This window comes from Camelus bactrianus, chromosome 10 (assembly GCF_048773025.1).
Source record: "Camelus bactrianus isolate YW-2024 breed Bactrian camel chromosome 10, ASM4877302v1, whole genome shotgun sequence".
NCBI classification, from domain to species: Eukaryota; Metazoa; Chordata; class Mammalia; order Artiodactyla; family Camelidae; genus Camelus; species Camelus bactrianus.
The window spans coordinates 46,679,079-46,698,152 of record NC_133548.1 but is presented as its reverse complement, the minus strand read 5'-3'; the positions used below and the strand labels follow the sequence as shown (position 1 = coordinate 46,698,152).

Below are 19,074 nucleotides of genomic sequence, written 5' to 3'. Positions count from 1 at the left end.
CTATGTTCACACAGGAACCATAACTAAAAAACAGAACACTACAGAATGTTAACAGTATCATTATAGAAAAACATTTTCAATAGTGTATAATGGACATTAAAATCCATACCATAATTGCCATAAAACTACAGGCCAAAGGACCAACCACATCTTAATTTCAATTTTCTTTTATAGACAATAATACTTTCTTTTACACAATAATCTAATAGTCTATTGCCACCCCAAATGTAAAGATTAGCTAATTAAAAGATGGAGGATTCAGAGGAATTCAGAAAACTTAGGAAAAGAAGGGATAAAGTTTCAACAGTTTTGTCTTACAGGTCAGTGCATTTCTGTATACTCAAAAAAAGCAGTTTGGGATGTAGAAGAAGCAACAGCTACAATCAGAGATGGCAGTCAAAATGTACAACAAACTATCACATAGCAATGATAATGAACAACCTACAACTTCATGCAACATGGATAAACCTCACAGTGCTGAAAGACAGACATGATATAAGATTCCATCTATATAAAGTTCAAAAATGGACAAAACACAGGCAGTCAGGATAATGGCTACCTTTGGAAGGGGAGGACTGGAAGTAGGGGAGCAGGGCCCAAGGGGGACATCAGGGATGCTGGTAATGCTCTGTGTCTTGATTTGGATCCTGGTTACACGGGTGTGGTTCACTTAAGGAAAACTTAAGCTTACTAAAAACAGATGTATGCACACACATACATGCATACATTGCCAATAACAGTATGAGCAACATCCAATCAGAACAGACTAGAACTGTACTGGTATGTACAAGATGAGTATCATCCCTGCTTAAAACAATAGATTTAATATTAATTTAAAAAGTAATTTGGTTAATGTTAGTTTCTTATATAAATCCTAAAAAATAATTAAAAAAAAATTTTAAGCTGCTTTCCAACAGAATCAAAAGGTTAGGGTGATACTCTGTTTTGCATTTTACTGACCTCTAGTGACTTGCTTTCATATTCCTTCATAGCAGTAATACACTGGTGCTTGGTACTGATGTTAGTGCTAACTCCAGCTTTAACCATAGTATCTGTACCAGTTGGAGGCTGCAAAGGAAGACAAAGGCAAATCTGAAAGTCTAAAGCAAATGTTTAAGTCCAAGCTTTATAGCCCTACTCAGACACAATTCAACCACTAAACTCTATAACCAGTTCCCTAGGTCTTTTACTAAACAAGATGGTTTCAAGAGAGCTCGATTAACATTGCACTTTTGATCTCTTCCTATATCAAAGTTATCTGCGTAAGTCAATCTCAGTAATTGTTATCAAAAACCCAGAGATTAATTGTATAACCAAGCCACCCAATTATCTACTAAAATATGCTTATTACATGCATAAGGAAAACTTTATCCAATTTATCCAATATATACATTTAAACCTTCAATTCTGATTTCTACCTCCTACTCTGCTCTGAAGTGTATGCTTTATAACTATTGTTACATTTAAGAAATATGGAAGCCTTTTTCTTCCCCATACAAGCTTATGAGGCAAAAGGCACGGCCGTAAAGATTCCTACTTATATTGTCAGTTTTCTCAATTACTGTACTTTCCAAGAGACAACACATAGTATTTTTCACTATCACTTACATTTGACTTTATTTTAAATTCAGTACTATGAATTCACCACCTTGCCTAAGAAATTATTCATTTTCCAGAGTAAGTTTTAGTAACTTTTGCCAATCCCTATTTTTGCCAGAGATTTCCATTAGGCTAACTATACAGCCAGCCTATCCTAAGTATTTCCCAAGCAACTGCATCAATCACAATAAGTGGTATCTTACATCAAGGGGTATTCCACATATTTTCATAAAGAAAATCTTTCATTCTAACCTTCTACCCAACTTATCTCAAAACAAAGCTGAAGAAAACACAGAGCTCTACTGCCTCATTTTACCATTTCACCAATAAAGCTTTATTTCTACCTGGCACATAGAATATTGATGAGTTATTCCATATATCTCCTTAAAGAAACCCTATTTTCAGTGATTTTTATACAGTTTGCCCAAACATTCCTTCTTTATTTCTATAAAGAATGGCTGACCATTCAGAGGCCAATTATGAACTCGGTAAATACAAGTTCAACCTTATACTAGCTATTGTAATCAACCTTGTGAATATAAATTTAATTGATCTGAGCATACTTCAAATATACATTATAATCTAGATTTATGATTCATGACTTTTCCTGTCTACCACACAACTATTCACAGATTTTGTTCTTAACACATCTTTCAGGAAGAGTAGCTGTGCATAACTGGGAAGAGGAGAAATTTTATGATTCGTCCTGCAAAGAAACACACAAATGAGAGAGAAATGCATTCCACAAAGATTGGAAGAAAATACTTACGTTAAACTTAATGGTAGTCCCAGTAGGAGCAGCTGTAAAACTACTTGGCCCAAAGAGGGAGCCAGATGTGCTACCAAAAGGATTGGAGGTGGTATTTGTAGTTCCAAAAAGTCCTCCGCTGCTAGTACTTGTTCCAAAATCTATAAATTAGAAAGAAAAACAGGATGGTAACAGTAAAGAATTTAAGAATCGTAAACTATCTTGGAATTGGGCTGTGGCACTAAAGCATTACTTTCAATCCTCAGATTTTCTATCTTTCAAATCTCCCAGCAAGTACCTTCAAACAGATAACCTGATATAGACACACATGTTCTATGCTCACAACTTTGAAGTGAAACAAAGCCTGAATCCTTGTTAGCTAAGTGTCCATAAAGTCCTTGGGCATACTTAGAAGACAAGCTGAAAGTTTGTTTCATCATACATTTTATCTCATTTCTCTTGGTAAGACCAGTTGCTGAATGAACTTGTCTTTCTAAAAACATCTTACCACAACAGACTTGAACAGGGGTCATAGTACATTTTATTTATATATGAGTTTTTAAAAATTACATAAAAGAGAATTTAACTGCTATAAAAAGAATGTATTTTTTTAATATAAGATATTACTTCTAAAGAAGTTATATATATATATATATATATATATATATATATATATATATATAGTGCCAGAAATATCAGTAAGCAATACAAAGTTATCTGCCAATATTTAATATTAAGTGCCATCATAATTAACAAGTCAAGAGGAATGTGATTTCTCACTGGCAAACTATTTCTTTTCTAAAAACATGTTCTAATACATAGTTTAAACAGGCACATCTCTTTTGAATTAGTATTTTAAATTGCCTTTTATATTGTCATGGTTAAATATTTCAACACTCCCTCAAGCAACTTCCCTTTTGTAAAATACTGATAGCTGGCTAACTTACTCATTCTGTCACACTCATGCTGGGAATGGCATCAACTCACAGGGCACACCTGTGCAACTAGTAATGGTTGTGTCAAAGTACTGTGTGGAGAAGTAAACCAAGGCCACATTCAGACTTAAAGAGAAAGAAGCCATCAATTAAAAACACCTGCCATGGACAAGGAATGGAGGAGTAACCACGTCACATCCAGCATTTGTCATTCCTGCTTTAGTCTCTTAAAACCGAATGTGAAACAGAGACAAGAAGGTGCCCTTGCAGTACACTATGGTTGACTACACATTCATCCTTGAAATTCTCCTGTCTTGACACCTATGACACTACTCTGACCTGGCTTTTCATTCCATTCTCTGTGGTCATTCTGTATCAGGCACCTCTTCCTCTGCATATCCCTTAAATACCAGTGCTCCTCAGATTACCAGTCTTGGAGAAATGTACATACCCTGCTTCTTTCCAGCCTACTAAACTTTTCAATACATTTTGAAGTTTTCCTCTCCCTATCTTTTTGCTATCTGGTGGAAAAAGGAGGTGGGTGAACACGGGGAAAAGAAGAGAGAACACATTCAATAAGCAAATCAAATTGTTTGATGCAGAAGTCCAATGATAGTCTACTTACTCCCAAAACCTGTTGGTTTATTTTGTGCAAAGGCATTGTTTTGGGATGAGAAAAGACTGGTCCCTGTGCTTGCAGTTCCAAACAAGCTGTTTGATGTTCCTGTTGATGTGCCAAACCCAAAGCCAGTGCTTGTGGAGGTAGCTGGCTGGCTAAATGAATTGGTACCAAATAATCCTCCTGGAGAGATGGAGAGGGGAAAAAACAGTTAAACAGATTGGAATCACTAAGTGAAGTCCTATACCAGCTATGAATAAACCAACTGTATTCCAAATAAAGTCCCTACCTGGTTTGGTCTGTGAATTTCCAAACAGACCTCCAGTATTGTTGCTAGAACCAAATGCAGATGTTCCAAATGCCCCTCCACTAGTAGTGCCAAATCCAGTATCTGATAAAGCAAAATCCAGGGTCAGAATAAAATCTAAGTCAGGTGACCTGACAAAAGAGTACTTTAATATTTCTTAACATTCTGTATTTGAATAGGATCACTAATCTGAAAACTACTTTTTAAAAAATTCCGTAAGACTACTTATTAGAGTTAAAATTATGCCACAGATATTTTCTTCACTGTCCCACGTGAAGTAAGGAAACTAAAAGCAAAAAAGATTAAAGACTTTTCAGTAAGTTAAAGATGTTGCTAGGCTTAAAAAAAAAAAGTGCCAAGTTAATTAGGTACTATGAGCCACAGACAAAAAACAAAATTTCAAAAGTAAAGTGTTAAAATTTTCTCCAGACCCAGTCACTGGAATGAATGGTCCTTAATTAGAAGAGCACATCAGAATGACCTGGCAAGTTTTTCAAAATACACATGTTCAAGTTCCAACCCCAGTGATTCTAATTCTATAGTTCCATGATGAGAAACATGTACTTTGGAAAAAAACCTCCAAGTGGCTCTGAAACACATTCTTGGTTAAAAATCAAGGACCTAGACATACAGAATAGTATAAAAGGAGGTCAGGAGACACTTGCAAAATTTTCCTCTATTATTTTTGTTCAGAATGACTGAGGTTTGGTAGTTAGGTTTTTTAAAAACCTTCATCAGAGAAAGTTTCTGGGATTTGCCTTAAAATACTCTGTTCAGATGCTCTTCTCCCCTTAAAAAGAGGGATAAAAACAAGATGGAAAAATACAGACTGCTGAAGCTGGGAGATAAGTACATGAGAGTTCATATCATTCTTTCTACTTTTGTGTAGGTATAAACTTTCTGTTAAAAGTTTAAAAGTAAGTGAATAAGGGTTACTATAGGCAACCAGTGTCATGTATAATACTCAGTGGAAGGGGAAGTGGATCTCAGGAGGGCTGGTGGGATTCAGGGACTTTGACTTTCTAACAGTTCTGTTTCTTATTCAAGGAGCAAATCTTGGAGAAGTTATTCAACAACTGCATTTTAGACTTCAATAGTAAAAAAGTATTTCCTGGTCTAAAATATAATAACAAATTATAATTTTCTGCTAAAAGAACCAATTAATAAATACACTTTAAGTACTTTCTACCGATGATCAGAAAACCATGAAAACTGAGAACTTTAAAAATTTCTACTTCTTTAGACAATTTTAACAAGATCTTATGCTGGTCATTTTTCAAAGAGATTTTATTATGAAGACCAAAGTATGAATTAATTCCTATCTAAAGCTTCTGAACTGGATTTGTTCTTAATAACAATAGCTTAAGATTTTTCTCTCTTTTGTTATTTTTTAAAACTTACTCTGTCCAAATGTTGAAGTTGTGCCAAAACCACCTGTGCCACCCCCAAAGGGTGTTCCAAATGACTTATTAAACATCTTCAAAATGAGTCTTTGCTTCAGAAAGCTGGAAAGAAGAAAAAATTATCACTTTTTAAAGACCACAGAATGCAATGGAATAGTTTCAGAAAATCTATCATTCTACAAATTTAGTCAGGCCTGTTCAAACAATAGTATGATGTTTATTCTCATTCAATATCCTAAAACTCTATATGACAAAATAGATTTTGTAAAATTGAGGCTTAATTGAATTAGTACCATAACATGAGTTAAACTTCAAATCCCATCAACAACCATTCATTTAAAATAATGTTTTTCGACCTTTTTTTTAAACCTAAACCCCTTTTAAATAACGATTTCAGGTCTACTATACCAGATTTTGATATGTTCCATGTAGGAGGTTAAACAGAACATCCACTAAAAATTATAATAATATTCTGTTATCCAATCACCAGAGAAGCTAAAATTTTTGTCAGGCTTTATTTTTGATAACGTGCGTTGTAAAAAGGTTCCTCCCCTATTTTGTGTACATAAAATGTTGTAATATGAATTGTTCTTCAAACTATGCACACCCCCTCCTCCCATCTCTAAACCCTAGAGATTCTGGTGCGCTGACATTCTTCTGGAGATTACTTCTTAAGACTATTCTCTATGGTCCCCTACTTATCTATTTTCTGCTTCTTCTGGGAACATTACAGAAAACCTTTGGTCAAAACCCCCACCTTGCATGAATGAGTCCCCTCCAGTATCCAAACTATGCACCTAGTCACTTAATGAATTGGACCAAAGTTTCCGTAAGTATGAAAGTGAAGTTTGATTCCCCCCGCCCCCAGATTTGAATGAAAACAAGGTAAAGGTATAGTTTACTAAAAAGTAAAACCCTTTCCCCCTCCATAAATTTTCCTTAAACTTAAGACATCTGCTACCAATTACCTGCCTGCAGACAAGAAAATGAGTAAACTACTTCTAATATGAAAACTCAGAAAATAGCCAATCATGCTTCTTTGGATTTTGTATGGTATGATGGTTTTTCTATTACACATAACAAACCAGCTTTTTCTTCTAGTAAAATCATATGCCCCGTTCATATAATAGGATTAAATGTAACATGTTGAGGTACTCCCAATGTTCCAGTATCCCATTAGCACTTCCAGGTGAAACAGTTCCACCTGAAACATTCTGTACAACATTTGTAAAAGATGAAAAATGAAATGATTTTTATAGAAAGCAACATTCTGCCCTCTGAACTCCTCTAGAAAAAAAATTCCAACCCTTAGTTCTTTACCCCAATATCCAGGAATTTAACAACTCCTGCAATTAAACTAAGGTCACTGAAACCATGGGTTCAAGAGAGGCACATCAGAATGAACTGGCAAGCTTTTCAAAATACAGTCCCCTAGGCTCCATTCCAGAAATAAGAAACCAAAATGTCCAGGGTTGGGAATGTAGACATTTGTATTTTGAAAGGCTCCTCAAATGACTCTAATACACTCCCTTGAAACTGGAGGCTATATTTCAGGAAATCATCATTTCTCTCTCAATAATGAGATCTGCTTGAAGTTTCCCGCCTTCCCAATTTATCAGGTGTCGAAAAGTGACATATTGGGCCTTTATCATATTAACTGGTGACTCTCCCTTCCAGGGAAAATATTCTTAGAAGTACTTAGGAGAAGTCTAGACCTCTATGGGCCTATCTATATATTTGCTTTTCAACAGTTCACTCAGAATTGACAGATGTGCTAGGAGTCAGATGTTTGGACCAACTCATTTAGAGTTGGCTCACAGCCACTACTAAATCCTATATCTGTTGACTGAATTTTTTGACCCATCACCAGTAAGGAAAAACTGTGAGTTGCAGTACAGTTATCATGCTAAATTTGCCATTCATTTTCTTTTTCACCCCCTACAAACAGCAATCTATTCATATAAATCTGACATCTTCTATACATCAAACATGTTAGGACTTGAAAGCCAAGTAATTTAGTTTTTCTCTATGAAACTTTTTCTCATATAGATTTTAGTGTTACTTTGGTATCAGTGGCACTAGGCTCTACAGACCAGATCCACAGCCTCTAACAGTCAAAATTTGATTTTTAATAATTTTATCATAACATAGAAACCTAGAATCACACATATACTCCACAAAGGGATTTTAAGTAGTAATAAAATATCCTGAGAAACAGCTCACAGTTTACAAGCTCTTATATATTATCTCAACAACCCTAAAAGGATGGTATTATGCATCACCACTTATATTTTACAGATGCAGAAACAGGATCAGTTAAAGGTTCTCAAGACCAAAGAAGTGATAAGCGGTAGATCCTCAGTTTAATCTCTGACCTCCTATGGACAGCCTCAATCCCAGGATGGAAGACACTTACTAAACAACAAGAAAAAACGTTGTGTAGTAAGTCAAGGAAATTCATCTGTTTCAGACCCAAGAACAAGTAGAATACAGGGACCAAATTCAATTTACACTCCTGGAAAATAAAAGCTTCTCACTCAGGCTCAGCCTATCTCTTTGGTTCTGGCAAGGATGAGCCTGGCTTAGTCTCATGGCTGATCATACTGGGATTCTAAATGGGTTTTTTTTTTAAACTATCACCATGGAAGCAAACCAAGGTTTTGGAAACAGCCTCACAATTTTTATCATGATTGCTAGAAATTAAAACATGGCTAATACATTAAACCTTTGCTCTTCAAACAAATCAATTTCCCTACTATGCTATGAAATGTCAGTGACTCAATGAAAAATGCCTTCCTCTTTACTCTTGCCCCTACTAAACAACCTACTATTTCACGCTTCAAAACCTAGCTCAAATGTTTTATCTTCTATAAGCCTTCCCTAACTCCCTTAGCATTACTCAGTCATTCCTTTAGGCTTTCACAGCACATTATGATTGGTTTACCCACATTTCTACCCTGACTCTTTCTATGGTTGGTGACAATACCAATTACACAGATCCCCCTTTAGGACTGAAGGATTTGCTATCCCAGCTACTGAGTAGTACTACCAAAAGACACCCCTCAGCTGTCGGTCCTCTTCAGAACTGTCTCTGCTGAAGACAGCTGCCTCATCCAAGGTCATATCCTCTTGGAAAGACAGCTCAAATCCAAAAGCCAGGCCTCTTGGCTCCAACTTAGGGTTACTCTAAATGGTAACCACAGCTTCATACTCTCCATGGATTGGCTGAGGCTTCCATTAAGATACTATCACAACTCAATTTTTCCCTCAGCCCATTCCTGCTTTCTTCTCTTCTCTTCCACAGGTGGTGATCCCAAGCGCACTATCTAGTAAAATTCATGCAGAACTATCTCCAATTCAGTCTGCTTCCCAAGGAAGTCAACCCCTCAAACTTCCCCAACACACAATGAACTTCTCCATGGTAGGGACAGTATCGTTTGTCTACTGTCCCAGAACCTAACAAAGGGTCTGAAATAGATAGATGTACTCATTTTCTAAATTAATGACAATCATCACAAATGTGTTTTTAAAACACAGTGTGAATGATCAAGTTACTTCAGAAGTAACTTCTAACTTAAAAATAAAATTATGCTAGTTAATTCTCACAACAAAAGGAAGCCATGAAAGGAAAAATTCTTGGTAGAATTTAACATGGGTTTCAGAGGTTGCTTGGAAGTGATCACAAAATGGCTGGATACAACCAGCAGACACTTTTTGGCCTGTTTTATTTATATACATATATGGTATATTATACACATACATATGTATGTATGTATGTTGAAATGTTTATGTATATACTGTCTTAAACTAGCTGATAACATTTAAAATACAGATGTGTCAGAAAAATAAAAATTTGGCTTCTTATGAAAAACCTAATATTTAAGCAGATGAGGACTGTAATCACTTCATGACAATAACAGTCTGGAGCATGGCAGGAACTGTCCCTTTTGGTCACAGCCATATTCTCCAATGTGCCACAATACCCATCCAGTATCACTCATCTCCATCAGCTGCCTGGCCCCAACAGGTTTTGAGTTTGTAATTTTTGATAATCAAAGAAAGGAGCTACACATTTAAAACTTGAAGAGCCCAGAAATAAACCCACACACCTAAGGTCAATTAATCTTCGACAAAAGAGGCAAGAATATATAATGGAGAAAAGACAATCTCTTCAGTAAGTGGTGTTGGGAAAGCTGGATGGCTGCATGTAAATCAATGAAGTTAGAACACTCCCTCACACCATACACTAAAATAAACTCAAAATGGCTTAAAGATTTAAACATAAAACAAGATACCATAAACCTCCTAGAAGAGAACAGAGGCAAAACATTCTCTGATATAAATCATAGCTATGTTCTTGTAGGGCAATCTATCAAGGCAATAGAAATAAAGGCAAAAATAAACAAATGGGACCTAATCATAAGTATAAGCTTTTGCACAACAAAGGAAACTATTAACAAAACAAAAAGACAACCTACAGAATGGGAGAAAATATTTGCAAACATGTGACTAACAAGGGCTTAATCTCCAAATATAAAAACAGCTCATAAAACTCAATAACAGAAAAACAACTCAATTAAAAAATGGGCAATGACTTAAATAGACATTTCTCCAATACAGATGGCCAATAGGCACATGAAAAAATGCTCAATATCGCTAATCATCAGAGAAATGCAAAACTACAATGTTGTATCATCTCACACCAGTCAGAATGGCCATCATTAAAAAGTCCACAAACAACAAATGCTGAAGAGGGTATGGAGAAAAGGGAACCTTCCTACACTGCTGGCGGGAACATAGTTTGGTGCAACCATTATGGAAAATAGCATGGAGATTCCTTAAAAAACTAAAAATAAACTTACTCTATGACCCAGCAATCCCACTCCTGTGCATATATTTGGAGGAAACCAATTCGAAAAGATACATGCACCCCAATGTTCATAGCAGCACTATTTACAATAGCCAAGACACAGAAGCAACCTAAATGTCCATCAACAGAGGACTGGATAAAGAAGTTGTGGTTATATATATACAATGGAATACTACTCAGCCATAAAACAAAATGAAATAATGCCATCTGCAGCAACATGGATGGACCTAAAGATTATCATACTAAGTGAAGTAAGCCAGAAATAGAAAGAAAAATACTATATGGTATCACTTATATGTGGAATCCTAATGACACAATGACACAAATGAACTTATTTACAAAACAGTAACACTCACAGACCATAAACAACCTTATGGTTACCAGCGGGGAAAGAGGGTGGGAGGGATAAATGGGAGTTCAGGATTTGCAGATATTAACTACTATATATAGAACAGATAAATAACAAGGTCATACTGTATAGCACAGGGAACTATTTTCAATCTCCTGTAATAGCCTATAATGAAAAAGAATAGGAAAACGAATATATACGTACAACCGAATCACTATGCTGTATACCAGAGACTAACACAACATTGAAAATTGACTATACGTCAATAAAACAAACTTGAAGAGCATGTAAGTGCCAAGAAATAGGAAGTCAAAATTATGTCAGAAAATGAGAAGGAAATGTGAGAAAAAAAATTCCTGAGGATTTAGAAAGTGAACTAGGCCTTGAGAGATCAGAAAGAAAAGAAAGCAAGCACAAGAAAGGTACACAGGTAAGAATGGGTTACTTGTGTACCTATCCTATCTGGCCTTATACCTCAATACCAAGCCCATTTTTCCCTCATATGATAAGCATATATTAAGTTTATTATACAGTGACGTTATTAACCTTAAATCACACAACTAAAGGAGTGAATCAGAGCACTCCGCTAAGTTTGTATCCAAGATATGGTATCAAGAATAAAGCACCACCAGAACATTTGAACAAAGTTACCCTAAGAGAATTATTTCAAGTAAAAGATGTTTAATGAAAAAAAAAAAGCAGTTTGCAAAAAGATACATTAGGCAGATTCTTTATGTAAAATTGGAAAGATAATACACTGTTATTTATGGATACATACATAGTAAAAGTAAAGAGAGGCTAGTAAAACACATGAAAGTGGTAGCCTCTGGAGAGAGGAAGGGAAATGAGACAGGATGCAGATATTTGCACTATTTCCATTAAAAAAAAAACTACTGAAAAAAGAGAAAGACATAATCCCAGAAACTGAAATGTGTGGAACTTCTAAATCCATTCAAGTTTAAAGGCATATCACACATTCAAGTCTTTATCCTTTCAAAACATTAACCTGGCCCAAACTGAAACCCTCCTGAGTAAATAATACTAGGTAACATTTGAGTTCTTACTATGTCCCAAGCACTGTTCTAAGTGTATCTAAGAACTATCTCATATAAACCTCCCAAGAATCCAGTGAGGTAGGTACTTTTATCCCTATTTCACACTCAGTGAAATTGAGACAGAAGTAGCTTGCTCAGGATCACAATGCTATTACTGACTCCAGAAGCTGTGCTCCTAGAGTCCAGACCTCAAGAAAGAACACTTAACAACTAAAGGGAAATGATTTTGCACTCATTATAAATAGGGAAATTACAAACCCCAAACAAATTTGGCAGTATTGATCCAGCACTATTAGGAGAAAGACACTTCACTGGCAGAAAGGTAATCTCTATCATGGACTGACAATTTATAAGGCATTCCCATGGCCTCAATGAACTTTCCTACAAAGATTAACCACTTCCTTTACAGATGGACTGACTTACATTTGTTGCTTTTTTGTTGTTGTTGTTATGCAACATATATTTAGAAAGAAAAAATAAAAATAAAATAGTGCTGTACAGAAAGAGAAAATGTCCTTAAACTTACTCTGCTTTCTATGCTCAATCTTCTAATAATTCAGACTGTCAGATACAAGAAAGAGGTAGCTTTAATGACACCAGTAGTCCAATATTCCCCCACTGTCCCAACTAAAGCTCAAGAAACTGATGTCCAATTTTTTGTGAGTTTTGTGAACTCTGGGCACAATAACAAACCTTAATTTTCTTCCAGAAAAGTGGCAGACTCTGAAATATGGTAACACCCAGTCAACTGCCAATTTTAAGTGCTATCTAAATGACTAAGCAAGCTTGCTGTTCTCTGACAACAGAAACTTACACAACTGGGAAGTAATTTTTTTTCCACGTCACTGAGTTCCTCTGTATCAAACTCAGTAAAGAGCAAAAACACCAAATATTTGTGAGATGAATGGACTAGTATAGTACTTTCCAGTTTACAAAGCACTTTTTCATATACTCTCTCATTTAATCTTCACAAAAGTACTAGAAAAGACAGGAATTACCATCCGCAGTTGAACTGAATGGAACAATGACTGCTAATTTTCGCCCTGGATAGGAGTTGGGGAGAATTCCAAGTAAGAGAGATTAGCCTAAGCTTAGTCACCTAATAACATACCCCAGCAAAAGTACCCACTATCCTCTTGTTTTACAGTATCCTTCCTATGATTGATTCCCAGATCAACCCATTCCCTTTGTTAGAACATTCATTTTTCTCTCAAAACTAAGTCCCCTCTTCTTTCTAAAAATTGGTGCTAAAGCCTCACCTGCTTCACAAGACTGTCCCAGATTAGACCCTGCAGGCTCTTATCAGTATAAAAATACTTCCCCTTCCCCTCCCCCTTTCCAACACTATTACATAAACTAATGCCTCCCAGCTGTTTTTAGTTATGCAATATATTTGCTGTTATACCTGCCACTTGAGTGTATGAGATGTTTGCTTCCCTAATAAAAGGCATCTTGATTTTGTTCAATTTCTCCCATTAGTGCATAAATTAATTTAAAATAATCCATAGTATCTAATACAACTCCTCATTGTGCTGAGTAGCATTTTTTCATCTCCTTAACGTAACACTCATTTTACAAACTGAAGTACTGAAGAGTACATTAGCTTTGGAGTGAGATAAAACTGTATTTAAAACTCTCTCACTTAGTATCTTTGCAATTCTCTGTAAATCCAAAAATCAATTCAAAATAAAAAGTTAAAAAAGGAATAAAAAAACCACTACTTGCTACTGTACAACTGTAGTTAAATCATGGTACTCAAACTTAGATCTCAATTTTTACATCTGAACAATAGGGATTATACAGCCTATACCAAAGGACTGTTAGGACAGAGTTGCCTCAAACTAGAGCTCTTCAAAAGCAGGTTTCTGTTTAGTTTTACAGTATTTTTTTGTTAGAAAAATGTAATTTCCCCTCACTCTAAACCTTGATTGATCAATATCTAGCTAGAACTCCATACACAATTATGACTTATTCCCAATACTTCAGTGTCATCATTGACCATTCAACACAACCATAAAGTACCACTGCAAACGATAAAAACAAGTAACCCCCACTCCCACACAATATACTGAGGTCACTCTGATCATTCATTTCTGCTCATCTCAATCTCTAGCCTCATTCCCAACTATTCACCTTTTTAACTTACAAACCCATTTCTCTATTTCTTAAGCAGCTTATTCCAGCAAGAAGGGTTAGGTGTGCAGATACCAGTAATTTTTATGTAAAAGAAGTACATGGAAGTAAGACTAAACAAAGGTGTGAAGTGATAAGTCACTCCAACATGTACTCCTGGAGGATGACCTGTTCGCTTCCTGAACAGACTAACTCAGGCACTCAAGCATTTTCCCCTTGATCAGCGGTTTTCAAATATTTTTTGCTATGGAACCCAATACAGAAAACAGACATAAGCAGAAGCTGCTCCGGCTCAAATAAAGAGGGATGGGGTGCACAGTAGAACCTCGTCAGCTGAGCCCCTTCATAGAAGCTCAAGGCTGTATGAACCAGTATGAAAAATCATTGTCTTAGATGAGTGGTTCTCAAAGTGCAGTCCAAAGGCTCCTAGAAGGCCCCAAGACCTTTTCCACGGGGCCCATGAAATCAAAACTATTTTCATAATAACCCTAAGACATCATTTGCCTTTTTTTTTTTCACTGTGCTGACTTTTACACGTAATGGTGGATAAAACTGTTGGAACCTGAGCATAAAACAAGACAATGGCCCCAAAGTGTAGTCACTAAATTCTTCACTGCTACTCACATACAGCACACATACAAACAAATCCACTTTCTCTTGAATGTCCTTGATGAAGCAGTAAAAACTGATTGTATTACTGTCAACATTTCAGTACACATCTTTCTAATATTCTGTGTGATTATTCTTTGGGGTGAAATGGGAAGTACTCAAAAGCACTTCTACATATTGAAATACAAGGGTTGGCCCAAGGAAAAACACTTGTGTGATTGTGATTACTTTTGAGTAGAAAGCTGCATCAACTGATTTCTTTTTCATGGAACACCATTTTAATTTCAAATAATAAATGACAAACTATAGTTACTTAGATCTGAAGTGAAAATTGGAATCTTGAAAACTTGAGTACACCACTATGAGCTTGTCAGTTTCCCAATTCTTAAGATTTATCTGATGAAATGGGTGGAAACATTAGCAACTATAAACTTGTCAACATTTGGAAGAGCTGTCTAACTCAGTGAACTAATGATTTCTGAAAGACCAATATGTGATGTCATAAAATCATGCATGGGTAAACACCCATTCAAAGTACAAGATATACCAATGAATTTTAATGTAACATTGTACAAAAGTTCAATGATATGGTTTCAGAGCCCATGTTGCAACAAACCTTTAAAAAACGTTTGAGTGCAGTGTCAAAAGAGAATATAATTATTTGAAAAGGCTATTAAAGCATTCCTTCCTTTTCCAACTACTGTATCTGTATGAGGCTGGATTTTCTTCACAAACTTCAACCAAAGCAATATAACAACCATCTGAAAGCAAAAGATTTGCAAAGCTAGTGGTCTTCTATTAAGCCAAACATGAAAGAGATTTGCAAAAACGTAAAACGATGTCACTCTTCTCACTAATTTTTGGTAATTTTTCATAGTTATTTATATTAACAAATGAGTTTATTGCTTTTTAACCAATAAATCTTTAAAAAAATTGGTTTCAGTTTCTCATACAGTAAATGAGTAAGTATAACCCACATAAACAAAAGCTGCTGAGTCTTATATTTCTTAAAAGTACGAAAGAATCCCAAGATCTTAAACTGTGAGAACTGCTAGACCAATGCTATACCCTCCTTCTAATTCATGACTCCAGTTTCATTATCTTCCAATATTTACCCTACTACCTACCAGCTTGAACTCACTCTTGGTATCAGACTTAGCTAATTGGGGCTACATTTTAAGAAATAATTTCTCTACTAAAAAGTTGTAATTGTTTTGCAATACACTAATTTAGTACAAACTCTTCAATGTGGCAGTGTTTATTAAATTCTCAGAATCAGTATAATGGGACAAGACCTCGATTCACGTAGCATCAAGTGTACGAGTGAAATGGAAAGATAACAGAATCACGTAACACCACATTTAATTACATCAATTCAACCACAAGCTCTTTTGCCCTCTTCTGCAAAAACAGAAATAAACATTGTTCTATTTACCCAATGGCGGATCCCTTTTCATACAAGACTTTGATCTCTCCTACCCCAAAGAAAGGGAGGCTACCATAGAAATGAAAGGAGAAACTAAAGAAAGTAACTCTAGCACTCTTAGTTTTTCAGCTTCCCAATACCAGATTTCAACAATTTAGAGCAGTTTTCAGGGACAATTTTCACCAAATGCAACTTATTAGCTGACTCCACAGGCTTATAGACAAGACAAGACAAAGGTAAGATGTTTATTGAAATACTGGGAATGTTTTCTTTAGAGCAGTGGTCTCACTCAAGGGCAGTTCTGCCTTCCAGAGGACATCTGACAATGTTTGGAGATACTCGTTTGTTACAATTTGGGGAGGGGGTGTTATGGATATCTTAACGAATAAAATACTACTAAACATCGTGCCATACACAAATGTCAAATACTTAGTTCAATTCCAAATGCAAAGAATGCACCAAATTCTCGAGACATTGTTTACATACCTTGTCTCTAACACCTATTGTTAAATCTCTACATTTCTTAGTGCCCGAAGCTTTTGAAAAACTGCATGATTACAGATGAGCTCTTTATTGAAAATTAAACATCGTATATACTACCTCTAACTTCCTAAGGTTAACTGCTACTACAAAAATAATATCACGATAAAGTAATATAACCAATTTTTCCAAGCTGTGAACTTGGTTCCCTGAAAGTTGTGCTTGCTCTTAGCTACCTAGGAGCAAGTGGACATGAATAAAGTCAGGTACCGAAGTACCATGTGACACATGAATGTTAAGGGTCCTCTTATTTGGGCCTCAAATTTCAGGAGTACACAGTTTCTTTATAGACTATTTTTAGGCTTAACTTCTCCATATTTGTTTATTCATTCAAGCAAGCACACGTACTGAGGGCCTACTGTGTGCCAAGCAACCTGAATACAAAATAACACAAAAAATATTTTACCAGAATCTAATAAAAAGACAAACAACTAAAATACAAAATGATTTTTGCTATAAATAGAAGTATCAAATAAGTGTTATGGGAGCTTGCAGGGGAGAGAATGCCAGGAAAGGCTTCCCAGAAGAGAGTGATGTTTGAACCGAGAAAATGTCACAGAAAATACACCCTGTTCACCTCTTGGTATTAAGGCTACAGTTCTCATCTTCTCTTATACACTACTGTTTTTCAGTTTTTGCTTCATCATCTAAACAAGGGGAAAGTGACGATCTGACTGATGTGAACAGACCAAAGTAGCAACTAATTCAATTTCATCATATCTCAATGAAGAGTCAAAAAATAACTCCATCAAAGTATTTCCCAGTACTTCTTCCTGTCCAACCTCTGCTTTTGTTAAATATCCCAACTTCTTCCACCAAGTTCCAAACACACCATCTGTCACTCAGTTAACAAGTGTTTCTTTCTGCATTTATAAGACTGTCTCAGTGAATGATCACTGCTCTTTCCTTTCTTCGTTAGCTTCTCCCCCAACAGTTTAATTTTCTCACATTATTCTACTGCAATTCTTGAATTCAGTAACAGAGAGCAGCTATGGGTTCAAAGGTACGAGAGGTACAAAATGACTGCTGTGTACCTTTCTAAGTCTTGTCCGTATTTCCTGCTTTCTATTCCAATACTGTTGTAGATCACTAGCTGGATGCTTCCTTCTGAGTCTCCAGCAGCTGACACAAATAAAAATGTTAGATCTGGAACAGGAAACCAGCCAATGGCATGTAGTTTATCGATTCATTTCCAATATATAACATAACTGACATTCTTGAACCAACTTTTAAGTTTAGTTCTCATGGTCTAGGTTAGGGTACCACTAACGATGCTTCTACCTTACCAAGAACAGAGCTGGTGGCAACTAAATCGGAAACGCTGTGGAAGACTATGTCTGCTTCTCACTACCAAATGTCCCCACCTTAACCCCTTCCAAAGAGAATCCTCAGTAATGGCAAGCTGGAACACCCTTGGAGGGTGGTGTAGTAGAAAAATTTCTAGATTGAGTCAGAACTGGCACTGGCTAATCCTGTTTCTTCTCTGGGCCTTGGTTTCTCCAGCTATAAAACTTGCACGTGCTGTAGGGTAGGGGGATTGACTTAATTTTTAAGGTCTTTATGACTATAGTAATCTGGAAACCTCACCTTTCTCTTGATCTAGCTTTACATGGAACACGTGGGAGAACAGAAAATAAGCTTTCACGCCATTAAACCTATCTTAATTCTCAGATAGTGTTCTAAAAAGCTAACCAACTGCCGACCCACCCACCCTCCCCGGGGACTGCAAATTTCCCCTAGGAGAAGCCAAGGCATATACAGCTCATTCCGCACGACGGTCAAGGAAGTGCTGGGGAGACCGTATGCAGGGTCTTAAGGCGCTGCTCCCGCAAAGGGCAGGCCCACCTAATCACCGCCGGGCAAATGAATGAGTACGACCAGCCAGAGAGACGCTCCCGCAACGTAGACTGCAATGCGAGACCCCGGGGCCCAGACTCCACGGATAGCGATTCCTTCCGCCGGCCCAGAGAGCCGCGCCTCGGGGCCCCAGGGTGGCGGGCCCCGCCCCCTCCCTCAGGGCAGAAGGTGCGCGCTGGGGCGCGAGACTCCGGCGCTGTGAGGGCCTGGGACGCTCCGCGCACCCGCCCGCCCTGAGGGGAGGAGGAGCCTGCCGGTCCCCGGCCGCCACAACCCCGGCTTCCGACTTACCGCCGTGAGGTGGGGGAGAGGAGGTGTCAGGACTGAGGGCCTAGGCCCGTCTGCCACCCGCCGCTCAGCGAGCAGCGCGTGGCCGCCACGAAACCGTCGCCGCCGCCACCACCACCGATACCGACCGCCGCTTCAGGCGCAGCGCGCAGAGGGCCCGACTGCGTCACACGCCGCCCGCCGTCGGGGGCTCGCTCCGGGCGCTCCGCCCACGCCGCCTGCGCATTGGCAGGCGCCGCCGCCACTCTAAGTCCGCCCTGTTATTCATTGGACCACGAGTCTTTTGAAACTGAACGTGAGGGCGGTCTTCGGGAGACGGGAAGAGGGGGAAGAGGA

At 37.3% G+C, this 19,074-nt stretch overlaps 1 protein-coding gene across 5 annotated transcripts in view; it reads right to left on the bottom strand.

Moving 5' to 3' along the window:
• The window catches only part of NUP98 (nucleoporin 98 and 96 precursor), an 81,663-nt gene extending 62,721 nt beyond the window's left edge, over positions 1-18,942 (bottom strand). For 3 of the 5 annotated variants that reach the window (XM_074372514.1, XM_074372516.1, XM_074372518.1), the window contains exons 1-6: positions 18,742-18,942; positions 5,610-5,713; positions 4,191-4,292; positions 3,908-4,084; positions 2,369-2,508; positions 961-1,068 (exon numbers count right to left, since the gene is read on the bottom strand). In XM_074372514.1, the coding sequence (XP_074228615.1) occupies positions 961-1,068; positions 2,369-2,508; positions 3,908-4,084; positions 4,191-4,292; positions 5,610-5,685 (603 nt within the window). In that variant the 5' untranslated portion in view covers positions 5,686-5,713; positions 18,742-18,942. Of the gene's footprint in view, positions 1-960; positions 1,069-2,368; positions 2,509-3,907; positions 4,085-4,190; positions 4,293-5,609; positions 5,714-17,627; positions 17,716-18,741 lie in introns of all 5 variants that reach the window. The other 2 variants (XM_074372515.1, XM_074372517.1) reach the window with 2 other exon arrangements.
• Between the last annotated feature and the right edge of the window lie 132 nt (positions 18,943-19,074).